The sequence below is a fragment of the Bufo gargarizans genome, chromosome 5, assembly GCF_014858855.1.
Source record: "Bufo gargarizans isolate SCDJY-AF-19 chromosome 5, ASM1485885v1, whole genome shotgun sequence".
Classification (NCBI taxonomy): Eukaryota; Metazoa; Chordata; class Amphibia; order Anura; family Bufonidae; genus Bufo; species Bufo gargarizans.
The window spans coordinates 172768943-172791027 of record NC_058084.1 but is presented as its reverse complement, the minus strand read 5'-3'; the positions used below and the strand labels follow the sequence as shown (position 1 = coordinate 172791027).

Genomic DNA, 22085 nt, shown 5'->3' with positions numbered 1-22085 from the left:
TTCACCAACTGTATTTCTCATTATTATCATGATTTTATATCATAGGGATTAATATTTAAAGGTATATAAATAAAAGTTATGTATTCATTTCATTACGGTGGGGAGGTTTTTTAGTTAGTTTGTTGGTTGTCTACTCCCCTTCTCGGTACATCTTTACATTACAGTGATTTGATAAGAATATGGCTTAAATAAATGTTTGTGAGCTGTTAGTAGCTCAGAGATATCAAATGATGGAGCAAAGTGAAAGTAAGATGGTCACAGCTAGGCTAAAACTTTACTCTTTATGACAAAAACTGCTGCACATTTTTAATAAAGACTAATTGATGTGTTTTTTTTTTTTTTTGCCGAAAATGAGTAGAATGCAATCATTAAAAAAATTGCTTCTGAAAGTATTCAAGTAATCTTGTGTTTCTAGGGCCTGGTTATAGAAACTATCGACCTGTCCCTAACTGCTTCCTGATTCACCTACTCTGCAAGACGCACAAAAATCTTTATTACTATCAGCTATTACTCTGGAGTTAGTTTTGAAGTCAGATGAATTTTTAACCCTGATTCTATCAAACCAGAAATTGCATTATATTTACTGATATTTACTGATATTGTTTAAATATAACTAATTGTGACTATGAATGACCATGCATAAGTAGCAAGGATTTTACAACCACATAGTGGCTGGACCCCCATTACTCAAACATATATCTAACTGATATGACAAAATTTATAAGCAGACTCCCCATTAAATAAAGCAATGTAAATAATGCTATAAGTTAATATTTTTATTAAGATTTTTCATTCACATTTGTCTCATTATTCCCCCTCTTTAAGAAAAATGGAAAATTGACAGGAAAGCCAAGCTAACGAAAGAGCAAAGACTTTGGGTCTACTGCTGACTTCTTGTTTAGTGAGATCATTTATAAATCAACATAACCAAGTGTAATTGTGCATAAATTTTTATGTACCGTAATCCATGACTGACCCATTACGTTCTTATGCAAGTGCCATACTTTCCAGATCACATAATAAAATTCAACTAACTAAACGACTAATAATTTGGTAATAAAATTATTGACTAGAAAAACAAGGTAATATGTTAATAAAACTGAAAGTGTTATAGAAAAGCTAATATCTCTAAATAATTTGTAGACAAACAAGCAAAGGAATGACGATAACTGCTAATTCCTTTATAAGAACACATAGCGCAATGTCCATGGATGTTACCTTTTATACAGCTTAGGGGTTAAAATTGGGTAATATGGAATTATTAAAAATAACATGAAATAAATATGCTGAAAGGGAACCTCGTTTAATGAAAATGCACTCCAAATTTCCAGCCCATGTTACAGAGCAGGAGAGGCTGAGCAGTTTGATATACACTCATTGCCCAAAAAAATATAAAATGTTAAGAAGAAGTTGTTGAAATGGAAAGAAGCTTTCTATGTGTGAATGTAAAGATGAAATATGTAGGTGGTTACAATATTAGAGAGAGTAAATTTATTGAAGAAAACTGTACAATTCAAAGGAGGGACTAGTACCTGGCTGGGCCCCTTCTAGCCTGAATACAAGATGAGATACGGTTGGGCATGGCGGCATACAGATTCCATATGGTATCCAGTGGCACATTTGCCCACAGATGTTGCAGCTGGGCCTGTAGATCCTACATACTTGTAGGTTGCCGAAGCTAACATCCCAACTAGTTTCATAAATGTGCAATTGGCAATGAATCTGGTGACTGGGCAGACCAAGGAAGGGATGCTAATTGTGACACCAAATTTCCTTCTGCTTATCACTTGGAAATGGTCTGACTAGAGACAGGAGTGTGTAATAATGGTGCCACCTGTGTTTGGATGGTGAACAATCAAACTGTGAGAGCTGCTCATTCTTTTCAGTAGGTCAAATATTTCTCTCTACTAGTGGTCTGTCTAAGCCACCCATAGCATGTTCACTGCATGCCTTCACCTAACCACTGCTCCCAACACAGTTAGGTCACACCAGCTTAGTTGGTGGACAATTTATCAAAATGATCATTCAGCTTATTTCAGTGCAATGATGTGTCTAGTCTGTCAATTGGGAAAAATGTCTTTGAGTGTATCATAGATTCATGTCTACAAGTCAGCAATCTCTCATCAAGAGGTACACTACCCAAAAGTAGCCTCTGAGGGCCTTTATAGAGGACAGTGGGGGAAGGACTGTTTATGCTCTTGTGGCACCTAGACCACACCTGTAATAATTTATGTATCTGTCAGATACATAATTGCATGCAGAGTTTTGCAGCAATCCAATATTTCTACTGGGTGCATTTTTTGTGTGAATGAGTGCATTTTTACGATTTTATTTATTCGGACTGGACTCCTAAAGTCAAAACACATGCACTACTGGCATCTTTTTTTTCTTAAACACTGTAAATGAATCTCCTCAGCTCTGTCTGCCCTATAACATAGGTTGGCAGATCAGACTGCATGTTCAATATAAATGATTGCCTTTAAGCATGGAGTTTCCCCAAACTAACAACCTTTATACCAGAAAGGTAAACTAAGAATGATCCCCTGAAAATGTGAATTTCAGAACACTATTTGATATATGTTTATATAGATCAGGCATCTCAAACTGCGGCCCTCCAGCTGTTGCAAAACTACAACTCCCAGCATGCCCAGACAGCCTACAGGTATCAGCCTACAGCAGGGCATGGTGGGAGTTGTAGTTTTACAACAGCTGGAGGGCCACAGTTTGAGATGCCTGATATAGATAGAACAATATAAAATAAAGTTATATACCTGAGGACCTTTAAACCCGTGTTCTCCTTTAATGCCTGGCACACCAGGATCACCTTTAGTTCCCTGCAAATAAATATTTGTGTTGTTTATGATTATTAAACATAAACAAAATAATAAACATGAAAAAAATTAACACATTTAGCAATCGTTATTTGAATCAAATTCATCATTCAAATGACTTCCATATGATAAAAAGGATGTAAACTGAAGCAGATTAACACAAAAATGACCACTGGAAATTATTGTGACCTTTTTGTCTACTTTGGGGATGTATGGGGATGTATTATGGAGTGTTATAGTCAATATTACTAGATACAAATTGATTGTGTTAATGTTCAAGCAAAATGTTTTAATGTTACCACAAAGAATGTGCTGTTCTCATGAAGAAGTTTAGAAGTACCATATTTAATGAAATGTTGCATACAGTACCTGTGGGCCCATAACCCCTCTTCTGCCAGGAAGATTCTGAAAGGAAAAAAAAAAAAAAGACTTGTTATAGTAGCATTATTCACCTTTTTCCGATTGTTTATATAACACCAATATATTCTTCAGTGCTGTACAAATATTGTCATCACTTAAGGTGGATTTAGACATACAGATAATCGGGCAAATTATCGGAAACGAACATTCCTGCGAATACTTATTCCCGACAATCTCCCCATATAAAGGTGCTGCATTATCTGATGAATGAGCAAAATGATTGTTCATTGGGTGAAGCCGTCAATCATGCAGGCAAGTAAATGATAAATTCTGGGCATCAGATTGTGCTGTCTAAACAGCGATCTGCTGCCCAGAAACAATGCAACTGTATGAGGAAAAGTGATTGCAATAGCAATCCCTCATCCTCGTACTGTGAAGGTGATTGCTGCATGCAAATGCAGCACTTCACCCCCACTGAACAAGCTGCCAGCAGTCGAGAAGGAATGCTTTTCCTGACAATTTGCTGCTCGTTGGCCCCTTGTGAATCCACCTTTGGAGTATGTTGATCTCTGTCCCTATAATCTAATTTCCCTATCTGAAACACACACACTAGGACTAATTAATCTATCATTATTCTTTTGGAGAGTGGCAGGAAACCAGACTAGCAGGAGGAAAGTCCCAAAAATCAGAGAAGAAGATTCAAGATTCAAATAGATGATGTCATTAGCTTTATTTGAGCCGAGGGCCCCAGAGCTGCAAGCAACTGTGCTTGATCAATTAATATGATTTTCAGTTATTTATATATGTATATTTTTAGATTTTCTTATTTTAAGGCTTTCTTAACTTGGTGGTATACTGTAGTATGGCAATAACTTCTACAATGTATGTTTTGACTCCATTAAAACTGTCTCTTACCAAAGACTAGTGACAGTTTATTCTTTAGTTAGAATAGAGATGAGTGCATTTCTTGAAATTTGTTTTACTTTCAATTTGGAAAAGTTAAAAAAAAATTCTATTTGTGTCCAAATCAATTCTACCATAATCAAAAATGCTCCAATCGCTCTGAAAATTGGTACATAACAGTATTTAGTGTCCTAGGACTAATCATTTTTTACTGAAAAGATTCAGAGAATAAATATGAGTCCTAGAAGGTGAGAGACAAAGAGCCTAGTATACTACTCTGTTTTGCGGAAAAATACAGGCATTGTCTCATGGGTGCTCTTTCTCATTAAAGAGAGTGTTATATGTGCAGAATAAGTATTGTAGCACAGCCAACACTCCTCTGGGTTTCTGGGAAAATATAAACAAATTAGCAAAGCTTAGTTCTGTTGGCATCAGATAGGCTTAGTGTTCTCATCTTTTTAAAAGGAAAGCTAATTTGAATAACTTTCCCAGAAAGTCATGCAAATTAGCTTTCCTGTTTAAAAAAACACTTATTGAACAGTTTGAGGCTACCACCAGGGGGAAATTGTATTATGGGAAAGCACTAGGGATGAGCGAACTCGAACTGTATAGTTCAGGTTCGTACCGAATTTTGGGGTGTCCGTGACACGGACCCGAACCCGGACATTTTCGTAAAAGTCCGGGTTCGGTGTTCGTCGCTTTCTTGGCGCTTTTGTGACGCTTTCTTGGCGCTTTTTGAAAGGCTGCAAAGCAGCCAATCAACAAGCGTCATACTACTTGCCCCAAGAGGCCGTCACAGCCATGCCTACTATTGGCATGGCTGTGATTGGCCAGAGCACCATGTGACCCAGCCTCTATTTAAGCTGGAGTCACATAGCGCCGCCCGTCACTCTGCTCTGATTAGCGTAGGGAGAGGTTGCGGATGCGACAGTAGGGCGAGATTAGGCAGATTAACTCCTCCAAAGGACTTCACTTGATTAATCGATCGATCTGCAGCTGTGCATCATTGAGCTGCTGATACTCAAATGCTCACTCACTGTTTTTAGGCTGCCCAGACCGTTTGTCAGTCACTTTTTTCTGGGGTGATCGGCGGCCATTTTGTGTCTTGTGCGGTGCTGCGACCAAGTGCATCCAAGCTGCGACCAAGTGCATTTAACCCTCAATGGTGTGGTTGTTTTTTGGCTAAAGCCTACATCAGGGTGAAGCTGTCACACCAAGTGCATTTAACCAGCAATAGTCTGTTCATTTTTTTGGCCATATACTAAATCAGGGGCAAGCTGCGCCTGTCACCAAGTGCATTTAACCCTCAATGGTGTGGTTGTTTTTTGGCTAAAGCCTACATCAGGGTGAAGCTGTCACACCAAGTGCATTTAACCAGCAATAGTCTGTTCATTTTTTGGCCATATACTACATCAGGGGCAAGCTGCGCCCGTCACCAAGTGCATTTAACCCTCAGTAGTGTGGTGCGTCAAGCTGTGACACCAAGTGCATTTAACCAGCAATAGTCTGTTCATTTTTTGGCCATATACTAAATCAGGGGCAAGCTGCGCCCGTCACCAAGTGCATTTAACCAGCAATAGTGTGGTTATTTTTTGGCCATATCCCAGTCTAATTCTGTCACTAAATCCATACCGGTCACCCAGCGCCTAAATACTAGGCCTCAAATTTATATCCCGCTAAATCTCTCGTTACCGCTGTCCTGTTGTGGCTGGGAAAGTTATTTAGTGTCCGTCAAAGCACATTTTTTGTTCTGGGTTGAAGTACAATTCCCAATTTAGCAATTTCATAATTTAGTGGTTCCTGCTATATCAGAGCTATTTGAAATCTATCCCTAAAAGGGTATATAATATTCAAGGTGCACATTGGGTCATTCAGAATAACTTCACACACACCCGCTACTGTGTATTTCCAAGTCTAATTCTGTCACTAAACCCATACCTGTCACCCAGCGCCTAAATACTAGGCCTCAAATTTATATCCTGCTAAATCTCTCGTTAACGCTGTCCTGTTGTGGCTGGGAAAGTTATTTAGTGTCCGTCAAAGCACATTTTTTGTTCTGGGTTGAAATACAATTCCCAATTTAGCAATTTCATAATTTAGTGGTTTCTGCTATATCAGAGCTATTTGAAATCTATCCCTAAAAGGGTATATAATATTCAAGGTGCACATTGGGTCATTCAGAATAACTTCACACACACCCGCTACTGTGTATTTCTAAGTCTAATTCTGTCACTAAACCCATACCTGTCACCCAGCGCCTAAATACTAGGCCTCAAATTTATATCCTGCTAAATCTCTCGTTAACGCTGTCCTGTTGTGGCTGGGAAAGTTATTTAGTGTCCGTCAAAGCACATTTTTTGTTCTGGGTTTAAATACAATTCCCAATTTAACAATTTCATAATTTAGTGGTTTCTGCTATATCAGAGCTATTTGAAATCTATCCCTAAAAGGGTATATAATATTCAAGGTGCACATTGGGTCATTCAGAATAACTTCACACACACCCGCTACTGTGTATTTCCAAGTCTAATTCTGTCACTAAACCCATACCTGTCACCCAGCGCCTAAATACTAGGCCTCAAATTTATATCCTGCTAAATCTCTCGTTAACGCTGTCCTGTTGTGGCTGGGAAAGTTATTTAGTGTCCGTCAAAGCACATTTTTTGTTCTGGGTTGAAATACAATTCCCAATTTAGCAATTTCATAATTTAGTGGTTTCTGCTATATCAGAGCTATTTGAAATCTATCCCTAAAAGGGTATATAATATTCAAGGTGCACATTGGGTCATTCAGAATAACTTCACACACACCCGCTACTGTGTATTTCTAAGTCTAATTCTGTCACTAAACCCATACCTGTCACCCAGCGCCTAAATACTAGGCCTCAAATTTATATCCTGCTAAATCTCTCGTTAACGCTGTCCTGTTGTGGCTGGGAAAGTTATTTAGTGTCCGTCAAAGCACATTTTTTGTTCTGGGTTTAAATACAATTCCCAATTTAACAATTTCATAATTTAGTGGTTTCTGCTATATCAGAGCTATTTGAAATCTATCCCTAAAAGGGTATATAATATTCAAGGTGCACATTGGGTCATTCAGAATAACTTCACACACACCCGCTACTGTGTATTTCCAAGTCTAATTCTGTCACTAAACCCATACCTGTCACCCAGCGCCTAAATACTAGGCCTCAAATTTATATCCTGCTAAATCTCTCGTTAACGCTGTCCTGTTGTGGCTGGGAAAGTTATTTAGTGTCCGTCAAAGCACATTTTTTGTTCTGGGTTGAAATACAATTCCCAATTTAGCAATTTCATAATTTAGTGGTTTCTGCTATATCAGAGCTATTTGAAATCTATCCCTAAAAGGGTATATAATATTCAAGGTGCACATTGGGTCATTCAGAATAACTTCACACACACCCGCTACTGTGTATTTCTAAGTCTAATTCTGTCACTAAACCCATACCTGTCACCCAGCGCCTAAATACTAGGCCTCAAATTTATATCCTGCTAAATCTCTCGTTAACGCTGTCCTGTTGTGGCTGGGAAAGTTATTTAGTGTCCGTCAAAGCACATTTTTTGTTCTGGGTTTAAATACAATTCCCAATTTAACAATTTCATAATTTAGTGGTTTCTGCTATATCAGAGCTATTTGAAATCTATCCCTAAAAGGGTATATAATATTCAAGGTGCACATTGGGTCATTCAGAATAACTTCACACACACCCGCTACTGTGTATTTCCAAGTCTAATTCTGTCACTAAACCCATACCTGTCACCCAGCGCCTAAATACTAGGCCTCAAATTTATATCCTGCTAAATCTCTCGTTAACGCTGTCCTGTTGTGGCTGGGAAAGTTATTTAGTGTCCGTCAAAGCACATTTTTTGTTCTGGGTTTAAATACAATTCCCAATTTAACAATTTCATAATTTAGTGGTTTCTGCTATATCAGAGCTATTTGAAATCTATCCCTAAAAGGGTATATAATATTCAAGGTGCACATTGGGTCATTCAGAATAACTTCACACACACCCGCTACTGTGTATTTCCAAGTCTAATTCTGTCACTAAACCCATACCTGTCACCCAGCGCCTAAATACTAGGCCTCAAATTTATATCCTGCTAAATCTCTCGTTAACGCTGTCCTGTTGTGGCTGGGAAAGTTATTTAGTGTCCGTCAAAGCACATTTTTTGTTCTGGGTTTAAATACAATTCCCAATTTAACAATTTCATAATTTAGTGGTTTCTGCTATATCAGAGCTATTTGAAATCTATCCCTAAAAGGGTATATAATATTCAAGGTGCACATTGGGTCATTCAGAATAACTTCACACACACCCGCTACTGTGTATTTCCAAGTCTAATTCTGTCACTAAACCCATACCTGTCACCCAGCGCCTAAATACTAGGCCTCAAATTTATATCCTGCTAAATCTCTCGTTAACGCTGTCCTGTTGTGGCTGGGAAAGTTATTTAGTGTCCGTCAAAGCACATTTTTTGTTCTGGGTTTAAATACAATTCCCAATTTAACAATTTCATAATTTAGTGGTTTCTGCTATATCAGAGCTATTTGAAATCTATCCCTAAAAGGGTATATAATATTCAAGGTGCACATTGGGTCATTCAGAATAACTTCACACACACCCGCTACTGTGTATTTCCAAGTCTAATTCTGTCACTAAACCCATACCTGTCACCCAGCGCCTAAATACTAGGCCTCAAATTTATATCCTGCTAAATCTCTCGTTAACGCTGTCCTGTTGTGGCTGGGAAAGTTATTTAGTGTCCGTCAAAGCACATTTTTTGTTCTGGGTTTAAATACAATTCCCAATTTAACAATTTCATAATTTAGTGGTTTCTGCTATATCAGAGCTATTTGAAATCTATCCCTAAAAGGGTATATAATATTCAAGGTGCACATTGGGTCATTCAGAATAACTTCACACACACCCGCTACTGTGTATTTCCAAGTCTAATTCTGTCACTAAACCCATACCTGTCACCCAGCGCCTAAATACTAGGCCTCAAATTTATATCCTGCTAAATCTCTCGTTAACGCTGTCCTGTTGTGGCTGGGAAAGTTATTTAGTGTCCGTCAAAGCACATTTTTTGTTCTGGGTTTAAATACAATTCCCAATTTAACAATTTCATAATTTAGTGGTTTCTGCTATATCAGAGCTATTTGAAATCTATCCCTAAAAGGGTATATAATATTCAAGGTGCACATTGGGTCATTCAGAATAACTTCACACACACACGCTTCTGTGCATTTCCAAGTCTAATTCTGTCACTAAATCCATACCGGTCACCCAGCGCCTAAATACTAGGCCTCAAATTTATATCCCGCTGAATTTGAATACAATACATTGGGCCAAATAATATATTTGTTGTTGTGGTGAACCATAACAATGAGAAAAACATCTAGTAAGGGACGCGGACGTGGACATGGTCGTGGTGGTGTTAGTGGACCCTCTGGTGCTGGGAGAGGACGTGGCCGTTCTGCCACATCCACACGTCCTAGTGTACCAACTACCTCAGGTCCCAGTAGCCGCCAGAATTTACAGCGATATATGGTGGGGCCCAATGCCGTTCTAAGGATGGTAAGGCCTGAGCAGGTACAGGCATTAGTCAATTGGGTGGCCGACAGTGGATCCAGCACGTTCACATTATCTCCCACCCAGTCTTCTGCAGAAAGCGCACAGATGGCGCCTGAAAACCAACCCCATCAGTCTGTCACATCACCCCCATGCATACCAGGGAAACTGTCTCAGCCTCAAGTTATGCAGCAGTCTCTTATGCTGTTTGAAGACTCCGCTGGCAGGGTTTCCCAAGGGCATCCACCTAGCCCTTCCCCAGCGGTGAAAGACATAGAATGCACTGACGCACAACCACTTATGTTTCCTGATGATGAGGACATGGGAATACCACCTCAGCATGTCTCTGATGATGACGAAACACAGGTGCCAACTGCTGCGTCTTTCTGCAGTGTGCAGACTGAACAGGAGGTCAGGGATCAAGACTGGGTGGAAGACGATGCAGGGGACGATGAGGTCCTAGACCCCACATGGAATGAAGGTCGTGCCACTGACTTTCACAGTTCGGAGGAAGAGGCAGTGGTGAGACCGAGCCAACAGCGTAGCAAAAGAGGGAGCAGTGGGCAAAAGCAGAACACCCGCCGCCAAGAGACTCCGCCTGCTACTGACCGCCGCCATCTGGGACCGAGCACCCCAAAGGCAGCTTCAAGGAGTTCCCTGGCATGGCACTTCTTCAAACAATGTGCTGACGACAAGACCCGAGTGGTTTGCACGCTGTGCCATCAGAGCCTGAAGCGAGGCATTAACGTTCTGAACCTGAGCACAACCTGCATGACCAGGCACCTGCATGCAAAGCATGAACTGCAGTGGAGTAAACACCTTAAAACCAAGGAAGTCACTCAGGCTCCCCCTGCTACCTCTTCTGCTGCTGCCGCCTCGGCCTATTCTGCTGCTGCCGCCTCGGCCTCTTCCTCCGCCTCTGGAGGAACGTTGGCACCTGCCGCCCAGCAAACAGGGGATGTACCACCAACACCACCACCACCACCTCCGTCACCAAGCGTCTCAACCATGTCACACGCCAGCGTTCAGCTCTCCATCTCACAAACATTTGATAGAAAGCGTAAATTCCCACCTAGCCACCCTCGATCCCTGGCCCTGAATGCCAGCATTTCTAAACTACTGGCCTATGAAATGCTGTCATTTAGGCTGGTGGACACAGACAGCTTCAAACAGCTCATGTCGCTTGCTGTCCCACAGTATGTTGTTCCCAGCCGGCACTACTTCTCCAAGAGAGCCGTGCCTTCCCTGCACAACCAAGTATCCGATAAAATCAAGTGTGCACTGCGCAACGCCATCTGTGGCAAGGTCCACCTAACCACAGATACGTGGACCAGTAAGCATGGCCAGGGACGCTATATCTCCCTAACTGCACACTGGGTAAATGTAGTGGCAGCTGGGCCCCAGGCGGAGAGCTGTTTGGCGCACGTCCTTCCGCCGCCAAGGATCGCAGGGCAACATTCTTTGCCTCCTGTTGCCACCTCCTCCTTCTCGGCTTCCTCCTCCTCTTCTTCCACCTGCTCATCCAGTCAGCCACACACCTTCACCACCAACTTCAGCACAGCCCGGGGTAAACGTCAGCAGGCCATTCTGAAACTCATATGTTTGGGGGACAGGCCCCACACCGCACAGGAGTTGTGGCGGGGTATTGAACAACAGACCGACGAGTGGTTGCTGCCGGTGAGCCTCAAGCCCGGCCTGGTGGTGTGTGATAATGGGCGAAATCTCGTTGCAGCTCTGGGACTAGCCAATTTGACGCACATCCCTTGCTTGGCGCATGTGCTGAATTTGGTGGTGCAGAAGTTCATTCACAACTACCCCGACATGTCAGAGCTGCTGCATAAAGTGCGGGCCGTCTGTTCGCGCTTCCGGCGTTCACATCCTGCTGCTGCTCGCCTGTCTGCGCTACAGCGTAACTTCGGCCTTCCCGCTCACCGCCTCATATGCGACGTGCCCACCAGGTGGAACTCCACCTTGCACATGCTGGACAGACTGTGCGAGCAGCAGCAGGCCATAGTGGAGTTTCAGCTGCAGCACGCACGGGTCAGTCGCACTACAGAACAGCACCACTTCACCACCAATGACTGGGCCTCCATGCGAGACCTGTGTGCCCTGTTGCGCTGTTTCGAGTACTCCACCAACATGGCCAGTGGCGATGACACCGTTATCAGCGTTACAATACCACTTCTATGTCTCCTTGAGAAAACACTTAGGGCGATGATGGAAGAGGAGGTGGCCCAGGAGGAGGAGGAGGAGGAGGAGGAAGAGGGGTCATTTTTAGCACTTTCAGGCCAGTCTCTTCGAAGTGACTCAGAGGGAGGTTTTTGGCAACAGCAGAGGCCAGGTACAAATGTGGCCAGCCAGGGCCCACTACTGGAGGACGAGGAGGACGAGGATGAGGAGGAGGTGGAGGAGGATGAGGATGAAGCATGGTCACAGCGGGGTGGCACCCAACGCAGCTCGGGTCCATCACTGGTGCGTGGCTGGGGGGAAAGGCAGGACGATGACGATACGCCTCCCACAGAGGACAGCTTGTCCTTACCCCTGGGCAGCCTGGCACACATGAGCGACTACATGCTGCAGTGCCTGCGCAACGACAGCAGAGTTGCCCACATTTTAACCTGTGCGGACTACTGGGTTGCCACCCTGCTGGATCCACGCTACAAAGACAATGTGCCCACCTTACTTCCTGCACTGGAGCGTGATAGGAAGATGCGCGAGTACAAGCGCACGTTGGTAGACGCGCTACTGAGAGCATTCCCAAATGTCACAGGGGAACAAGTGGAAGCCCAAGGCCAAGGCAGAGGAGGAGCAAGAGGTCGCCAAGGCAGCTGTGTCACGGCCAGCTCCTCTGAGGGCAGGGTTAGCATGGCAGAGATGTGAAAAACTTTTGTCAACACGCCACAGCTAACTGCACCACCACCTGATACGCAACGTGTTAGCAGGAGGCAACATTTCACTAACATGGTGGAACAGTACGTGTGCACACCCCTCCACGTACTGACTGATGGTTCGGCCCCATTCAACTTCTGGGTCTCTAAATTGTCCACGTGGCCAGAGCTAGCCTTTTATGCCTTGGAGGTGCTGGCCTGCCCGGCAGCCAGCGTTTTGTCTGAACGTGTATTCAGCACGGCAGGGGGCGTCATTACAGACAAACGCAGCCGCCTGTCTACAGCCAATGTGGACAAGCTGACGTTCATAAAAATGAACCAGGCATGGATCCCACAGGACCTGTCCGTCCCTTGTCCAGATTAGACATTAACTACCTCCCCATAACCATATATTATTGGACTCCAGGGCACTTCCTCATTCAATCCTATTTTTATTTTCATTTTACCATTATATTGCGAGGCTACCCAAAGTTGAATGAACCTCTCCTCTGCCTGTGTGCTAGGCCTAAATATATGCCAATGGACTGTTGCAGTGGTGGCTGACATGAAGCCTGATTCTCTGCTATGACATGCAGACTAATTCTCTGCTGACATGAAGCCAGATTGTCTGTTACGGGACCTCTCTGCTCTGCCTGTGTGCTAGGCCTAAATATATGCCAATGGACTGTTGCAGTGGTGGGTGACGTGAAGCCTCATTCTCTGCTATGACATGCAGACTGATTCTCTGCTGACATGAAGCCAGATTGTCTGTTACGGGACCTCTCTGCTCTGCCTGTGTGCTAGGCCTAAATATATGCCAATGGACTGTTGCAGTGGTGGGTGACGTGAAGCCTCATTCTCTGCTATGACATGCAGACTGATTCTCTGCTGTCATGAAGCCAGATTGTCTGTTACGGGACCTCTCTGCTCTGCCTGTGTGCTAGGCCTAAATATATGCCAATGGACTGTTGCAGTGGTGGGTGACGTGAAGCCTCATTCTCTGCTATGACATGCAGACTGATTCTCTGCTGACATGAAGCCAGATTGTCTGTTACGGGACCTCTCTGCTCTGCCTGTGTGCTAGGCCTAAATATATGCCAATGGACTGTTGCAGTGGTGGGTGACGTGAAGCCTCATTCTCTGCTATGACATGCAGACTGATTCTCTGCTGTCACGAAGCCAGATTGTCTGTTACGGGACCTCTCTGCTCTGCCTGTGTGCTAGGCCTAAATATATGCCAATGGACTGTTGCAGTGGTGGGTGACGTGAAGCCTCATTCTCTGCTATGACATGCAGACTGATTCTCTGCTGACATGAAGCCAGATTGTCTGTTACGGGACCTCTCTGCTCTGCCTGTGTGCTAGGCCTAAATATATGCCAATGGACTGTTGCAGTGGTGGGTGACGTGAAGCCTCATTCTCTGCTATGACATGCAGACTGATTCTCTGCTGACATGAAGCCAGATCGTCTGTTACGGGACCTCTCTGCTCTGCCTGTGTGCTAGGCCTAAATATATGCCAATGGACTGTTGCAGTGGTGGGTGATGTGAAGCCTCATTCTCTGCTATGACATGCAGACTGATTCTCTGCTGACATGAAGCCAGATCGTCTGTTACGGGACCTCTCTGCTCTGCCTGTGTGCTAGGCCTAAATATATGCCAATGGACTGTTGCAGTGGTGGGTGACGTGAAGCCTCATTCTCTGCTATGACATGCAGACTGATTCTCTGCTGTCATGAAGCCAGATTGTCTGTTACGGGACCTCTCTGCTCTGCCTGTGTGCTAGGCCTAAATATATGCCAATGGACTGTTGCAGTGGTGGGTGACGTGAAGCCTCATTCTCTGCTATGACATGCAGACTGATTCTCTGCTGACATGAAGCCAGATCGTCTGTTACGGGACCTCTCTCCTCTGCCTGGGTGCTGGGCCTAAATTTATGACAATGGACTGTTGCAGTGGTGGCTGACGTGAAGCCTGATTCTCTGCTATGACATGCAGACTGATTCTCTGCTGACATGAAGCCAGATCCTCTGTTACGGGACCTCTCTCCTCTGCCTGGGTGCTGGGCCTAAATTTATGAAAATGGACTCTTACAGTGGTGGGTGACGTGAAGCCTGATTCTCTGCTATGACATGAAGACTGATTCTCTGCTGACATGAAGCCAGATTGTCTGTTACGGGACCTCTCTCCTCTGCCTGGGTGCCGGGGCCTAAATATCTGAGAATGGACTGTTCCAGTGGTGGGTGACGGGAAGCCAGATTCTCTGCTATGGAACCTCTCTCCAATTGATTTTGGTTAATTTTTATTTATTTAATTTTTATTTTAATTAATTTCCCTATCCACATTTGTTTGCAGGGGATTTACCTACATGTTGCTGCCTTTTGCAGCCCTCTAGCCCTTTCCTGGGCTGTTTTACAGCCGTTTTAGTGCCGAAAAGTTCGGGTCCCCATTGACTTCAATGGGGTTCGGGTTCGGGACGAAGTTCGGATCGGGTTCGGATCCCGAACCCGAACATTTCCGGGATGTTCGGCCGAACTTCTCGAACCCGAACATCCAGGTGTTCGCTCAACTCTAGAAAGCACTAATTGAACAGTTCAAGGCTACGACCAGGAGAAAATATTATTTGGAAAAAGCACTAACTGAACAGTTCTCTCTCTTTCTCCCTCCTTCCCTCCCTCTCTCACTCTCTAATTCACCCACGATGAATCATGGAAAATGTAGGTCTGTTACAATTTTAAAAAAAATGGGAAATTCGGGATGAATTCCACATCTGTAGAATCGATTAGCTTTTTTGTAAGTTAGATCTATATAAAAATAGCCATATTTATAATAATCATGAGAAGACAACCCTTATGGAAAAATTTATGGATAACTATTTGGTAAAACTTTTATCACATTCAACATGTATTGAATGTCACATTAAACACTTTTTAATTCTTACATCAAGTCCATCAGCACCAGGTTCTCCATGTTTTCCTTCCATTCCTGATTCACCCTGGAAAAGTGTTAAAATATTGATAAACATGGTATGCTTAAAGGGACTGTATTAAAAATAGCTTACTACAGTATTTTAAATCAGATATTGATAAATAGGATTTTTTTAGTTTTTATTTTCTGGTTGTCAATTTTTTATTTTTATTTTCTGTGCATGATTGTGGGGCATCCACCTTGCCTGAGCTGCAATGTTCCACAGGGACGATTGAAACCTGTATTGTAAACAGGAGATGTTCATTGCCTTGTATGTAAGAGTTTTCAAGGCCAGCTCAATGACCTGTGTAGAGGTCCTTGTGCAGGAAGGGGAGTTGATAGTTGTGACCATCACAGGTATTGAATGGTGGATTATATGTTATCTATATATAGGCATTACCTTTTATTGTAATCTTGCCTGTGATGACAATGCAATCTGAAAGGTGAGCTCTACAAAACGGAAAGTGTCAGTCTATTATGAGACTTTGCAGGTCAGGGAACATGGACATGGAAAAATAACAAAAGCATCTCCAAAAGTCCTAAAAATCAGTTTAACATAAAAACTTACAAACCAACAGAAAAAATGGTGTGGTGTTAAACAAGCAGGAAGTGTTCAAACCCATATGCAGTTGTGCATGTGTATACAGGGGAACAAATCCTGCACTTGTAGCCGCTGCTAAATAATGACAATCCTCAGCAAAAATGGGAGGATGCCCGCAGCGGACCAAAGTACCACAATAGACATCCCACACAAGATAGCAATTATGTGGATGTGATAACCAATGCAACAATATAATAACATTTGCAAAGACAGGTGCACTCTGCGGTCTTACTAAACCCTCATACTGATGTTAAAATTAGCCAACATGAAGTACGAAGATAAGAGACAGCACTCATCGGTAAGAGTCCAAATATTACTTTATTCATCCATATAGGTATGGACCCAAAAACAGGCAATAGGGGTGCAGGACGCTACACAGGCATCAAAAGGCAATTAGCCAACATATCCTACTGTGGAGGACATGTCTGAGCCCGAGCACCGCACCAAGGTTTCTCAAATAGCTTTAAACTTGCTTTAAACAATTGGTCATTTTCTGATGACACATTGCCTTTAAATACAAGTTCTTAGGTAATTTTTCTTTTTGAAAGATTACACAACATGTGCATGCAAATCACAATGAGGAATACTTCTACTCATGCAGAGTTTAAATAGAACCATTCTATTCAGACTACTCCCAACTACAATCTTGCAGGTGAAAAGCAAAAGGGGACTCATTGTGGGGGTCTCAGCAGTGTGTCCCCCAACAATTAAAGATGACTTAACTACCATTAAAAAAAAAACATAGTGATGTCACAACTTATAGGATAGTGATGTCACAAAGCAAGGACAATAAACATTTCATCATAACCAACACATGATGACCCAGTGATGTCTAAGGAGGGGTAATGAGCAAAATGATGCCACAGTGCACGGGTAAAACAAACAAAAAATTTGACTACATTACAGAGAAGAAAAACTGGTATTCCATTATGTTTGCCCCCCCAAAACCTACTTTTACTGCAATTTCTGCACCCATAATAGTTAGAGCTCTGTAGACAAACCCATTTAAATTCCTCAAGTGTTAAATGGTCATGTTATGATAGTAAATTTATTTCCAGTTGTTTCCAATTTCTACAATTCACACTGTCTACATCCTACAGATAAATTAAATGATTTAGGAGAATGGATAAGATGTGAGAACCCCCTCCTTATTGTTGATAATGTTATCTACAAGCTAAAAGTTGCACTGTTTGCATAGCTCAACTATAGTGATAGCTAAGAGGGAATATAAAACATACTAATAATGAAGTGAATAATAACCTCTATTCCTGGGTCTCCTTTAGGACCTGCTGGTCCAGGAATACTGCTGTCATTTCCAGGATTTCCCTGAAAGCAAATAAAAGTTCTTACATGAGTTGAATTAGCTGAATTAAGAAAAACATCAATTACATTTATATTTGTGCAATTGTATCAGTTATAATAGTACAAATTGCTTTATGTTATAGAGAACAATATGCTTTATGTTATATGGAGCATGTGCATTTATTTAAATTCAGTTAGTTGTGGGTCATTATATAAATTGAAACCTCTAGTATATAGCAGATTTTTCATTTGAAATAACTGAATCTATACCAAGGTAGAGTTTATTAAAGGGATTCACCAAATCCAGAATTTTGATGGCTTATCCTTGGGTCTAACTCTTGACACTCCAGCCAATCAGCTGTTTGAAGATGCGGTGGGATTTGTATGATAGTTGTAACTAGAGATAAGCGAAGTTATGGAAAATTTGATTCAGCTGCTTTGCTGAATTTCACAAAGAAGTTTGCTTCCTGATGAATTACTTAGTCATGTAGCGCATTTCTTTGTGAATAGCGGGCACAATTATGAGGAACTGTGAATCCACAACCCCCATCATTGAATCACTCAGATGCCGTGTTCATCGCTGATCATGGCATCTGGGATAGAAAATTAGGGTTTACAGGGGTTAATCGGTGAAAAAAAATGCTCACCTCATCCATTTGCGAGAGTCTAATGCTGCGCATGAAGACGACATCATGCTGGCTGGCTTTGTGACGTCAGCTGCGGCGAGATAGCTGCGGCGGCTTCTTCATGCTCAAATGGATGAGATGAATATTTTTTTTACACTATTTCAGGTAAATTTGATTCGTTACCACGAAGCACAAGGAAATGGCTTCTCAGCAAATCAATTTTTCCCTGAAATTTGGAATCGAAGTCCACTTTGGATACGTCAATTTGCTCAATATTAGTTGTAACTTCTACATTTTTTTTTGCATTGGTCTGTCTAAACCTGCACATTACTAAGCAATGTTGTGCAGGATACTGCAGCTTTAGCCCTTACAAGTCAAAGTGCCAAATCTGCAATACCCTGCTCAACCCTACAATTAGACCACATGCATTTGATAGACCTTTGTAAACAATGAAGAGGCAGCGACAATCACAAGGGAGCAACGACTCCTCCAATAGTATTAAAAATAACTGATATCTACTTGCATGTGCTGGGACACTCGCTTCTAACTGGAGGCAGCAGGAACTGACATTCCCAGTGCGGTGACGTCACATGATCATGCTGGGAGCATCAGATTTTGCTGTCTGTAGTGTGGAACGTTGAGGTGAGTAATTTTATTATTTCTTTTTTAACACAAACAGAATGGGGGCCACTAAGGGGGTATTATTCCTACTTGGGAGCAGAAATGAGGCCATGAATCATACTGAGAGGCACTAATGGGTGCATTTATCATGGTGGGGGGAACTAATAAGAGCATGAATCATATTGCGGGCACTAAAAGCAATTCGATATCCAGAGGTCACTCTGGGGTGGGGGGGGGGGGGGATTATGTATACTGTGAGGGCACTGCAGGTGTTGGGATATAAAAAAAATGTAATTCATTCATTTTGTATTTAATGGCTGTTAAAAACAGAAATGGAAGCAAAACGGCCATTAAAAACAAATAGACAGAAAGAAAATGGATGCAAACACAGATCCAAAATGAAAAAGACTAACAGTGTATACATTTTTAATGGCTGTTTTTTTTTACTGTCATGTGAAAGTACCCTTAATTTGAAAAACCCCTTTAATATTATATTATGTGCAGCTGCAGCATATGCTCAATAATACAATTCTATAGCCTATGCAATCATACTAAATTTATGGTTATTAAAAAATAAACAGCTGTACATACCATAAATAGTATATAGATACTCATGAACAATGTGTAAACTTACCAGGTCACCCTTCTGGCCTTTAAATCCCTTATATCCTTTAGTTCCCTTTAATCCAGATTTACCCTGTTAAAGAAATTCATTATAATTTACTTACATCATTTTGTGTACGGGCTGTTCAGCAGTTCTACTTCAACATCATAAGAAGACTGTAATGTCTAGAGCTAAACATCTGCTGTGTCATGTCCAGACTCATAACTAATATACCATACAAATTGCAATTAGAGCATTATATAACAAAACAAGGGAAGCTCTATACAATGTTTATAGTTTGGGTCACCAAAAGGGATATGCTAAGGTCTGAGACAATAATGGGCCCCGGTGGTTCAACATAACAGAATGCATCTTGGAGCAAGCCACTTGCCATTAAAATCTATTACTTATAGGGTGATTAATAAATAATATATTGTAAGACAAGCAATAATAGCAATAGACATTACAATTAAATACACATTTCTGTATGCATGGTGGGTCCATGGAACCCCAGTCTGACACTACTATGTTGCGTCAGCAAGTTTACTTAGGTGTTCACTCTGAGACTGAATTATTAGCGTGTCTCCCTCACAAGTCTGGAGTCAGAAGCTTGAAAATTATATTCAGTTATCTTTCCCATACAACATAGTGCTGATAGTTTTGGATCTAAGCATCCAAAAATTCCAATACTACCAGATACACCTCCAGAGAAACTGACTGCTATACTTTTATGTAAATTGGATAGATTGTAGTCAATATTGTTCCTATGAGTTGGCCATGTCAGTAATAGCCCCTTTGCTTGACCTGCTCTTCTTCCCCAATCTTATCTTGGATGGTGGGTTCTCTGTGAGCTATGCTAGCTGGTCTCCCCTCCTCTTTCACTGTCCTTGACTGTTATGGGCAGCGAGTTTCGACACACTGTGCCAACCAATTGATTTGACTTTGAGCTAGTCCTTAGGGTCTTATCTTGGTTGTCTCCTGGCCTTCACTGCAAGGAGTCACCTAGCCTTTACCTCTTGGAATAGTCCCAGTGTGGTTGGCTGCTGACTCATGGGGTCACAGACACCAGCACAAATCATCAATGGATCAGGTTTTGCATTTTGTCTAAGAATTTAAGGTCTTAAGTAGAGTATACTGTAGAAAACTAAACATGTCTTACTAGTTCTCCTTTTTCACCCTTCTCTCCTTTTATTCCTGGAGATCCGGACTTCCCCTAAAAGTGAGATGGAAAAAAAAGGGGATAGTAATTGAGGCTTCTATATGGATAGAATATCATGTACATTAATCAGTCATAACATTAAAGCCACTGAAGATCATGACCATGGTACCTCTCAAATGGTGAAGTGCAAGTTAACAGTAAGTTGATATTTTGGAAAAAAAGGCAAGTGCAAATTTCTGAATGCAAGATGACTGAGTCAAATCTATAACAGAAAGGTATTAGAATGCATTCTAGCTTTCTGCCTAAGGGACTGTGTAGTTTCAGAGTGGTCTTATTTAACCCCTGTCCACCACTGAAAGTGCCTACAATGGGCATATGTGCAGCTTTGGAAGAAGGTGTCTCATCAGTTACAAATAATTTTACATCAAGTGGATGGCTGGTTGCTTATGCTTGGCTTACCCAAGGAAGAGATGGCACCAAAATGCACAGCAGGAAGAAGGCAGACAGGTGGATGCAGTGCGTTGTTCTGGACAATGTTCTGCAGGTAACCCTTGCATCTTTGTATTTATGTGGATGTGACACATATCACCTACCTAAACATTGTCTATACATAAAAGTTTGGGTCCGCGATGAAAATTCAGGAGTTGTTTCTCTCGGTCTTTGGCACCAACCCCCAAGATCTCTGAACGGACCAGCATCCAGAGATGATGTTATTCCTTCAAATTAAACATGAACATAGGGCAGACCCGCAAGATAGGATATTCGTAATAATTTATTGTACTTAAAAAAATTCTTCTTTCAGTATCACACATAAGATATGCAAAACTCCTGCCCGACCCAGGTTTTGCTTTTGCTTTGTCTGGAGCGTCATAGTTTAGTTTTCGTATGGGCAGTATTTATTGCCCCATCACATTAATCACATGATTTACCAAAGCTTCCCATCCTAAATTAATTGGGTATTCCTTTCTTATAAGGGGTTCTCAGTTTGGTACTTACATTCCATTTTAGGACTCCTGCACACGAACGTGTGCGCCCCGTGGCCGTATCGTGGACCGCATTTGCGGATCCGCAATACAAGGGCACCGTTCTGTGGGCATTCCGCTTCACGGATGCAGACCCATTTATTTCAATGGGTCCGCAAATCCGGAGATGCGGAATGGTGCAAAACAGAAGCACGGAACGGAAACCAACGGAAGCACTATCTTTTTGTGGAACGGGCAGATCGCTAACCCATTAAAGTGAAATGGTCCACGATTTGCTGAGGCTGCCCCACATTTATGTGCAGGAGGCCTTAGTCACATAAAATATTAAAACTGTTACATTTTATCTATAATATAATAATTTATAGATAAAATGTAACAGTTTTTATATTTTATGTGAGTACCAAAGTACCAAACTGAGAACTCCTTATAGGAAAGGAATACCCGATTAATTTAGGGTGGGGAGCTTTGGTAAATCACGTGATTAATGTGATGGGGCAATAAATACCACACATATGAAAACGAAACTATGACGCCCCAGACGAAGCAGGAGTGAAACCCGGGTCGGGCAGGAGTTTTGCATATTTTATGTGTGATACTGAAAGAAGAAATTTTGTAAGTGCAATACATTATTATGAATATTCTGTCTTGTGGGTCTGCCCTATGTTCA

The 22085-nt window shown here is 42.1% G+C and overlaps 1 protein-coding gene across 1 annotated transcript in view; it reads right to left on the bottom strand.

Moving 5' to 3' along the window:
• Positions 1–779: 779 nt before the first annotated feature.
• LOC122939368 (collagen alpha-6(VI) chain-like) overlaps positions 780–22085 on the bottom strand; it is a 169480-nt gene continuing 148174 nt past the window's right edge. The window contains exons 19-25 of the mRNA XM_044295434.1: positions 20436–20489; positions 19307–19369; positions 17384–17449; positions 15497–15550; positions 3201–3236; positions 2772–2834; positions 780–818 (exon numbers count right to left, since the gene is read on the bottom strand). Coding sequence (XP_044151369.1) covers positions 780–818; positions 2772–2834; positions 3201–3236; positions 15497–15550; positions 17384–17449; positions 19307–19369; positions 20436–20489 — 375 coding nt within the window. The remainder of the gene's footprint in view (positions 819–2771; positions 2835–3200; positions 3237–15496; positions 15551–17383; positions 17450–19306; positions 19370–20435; positions 20490–22085) is intronic.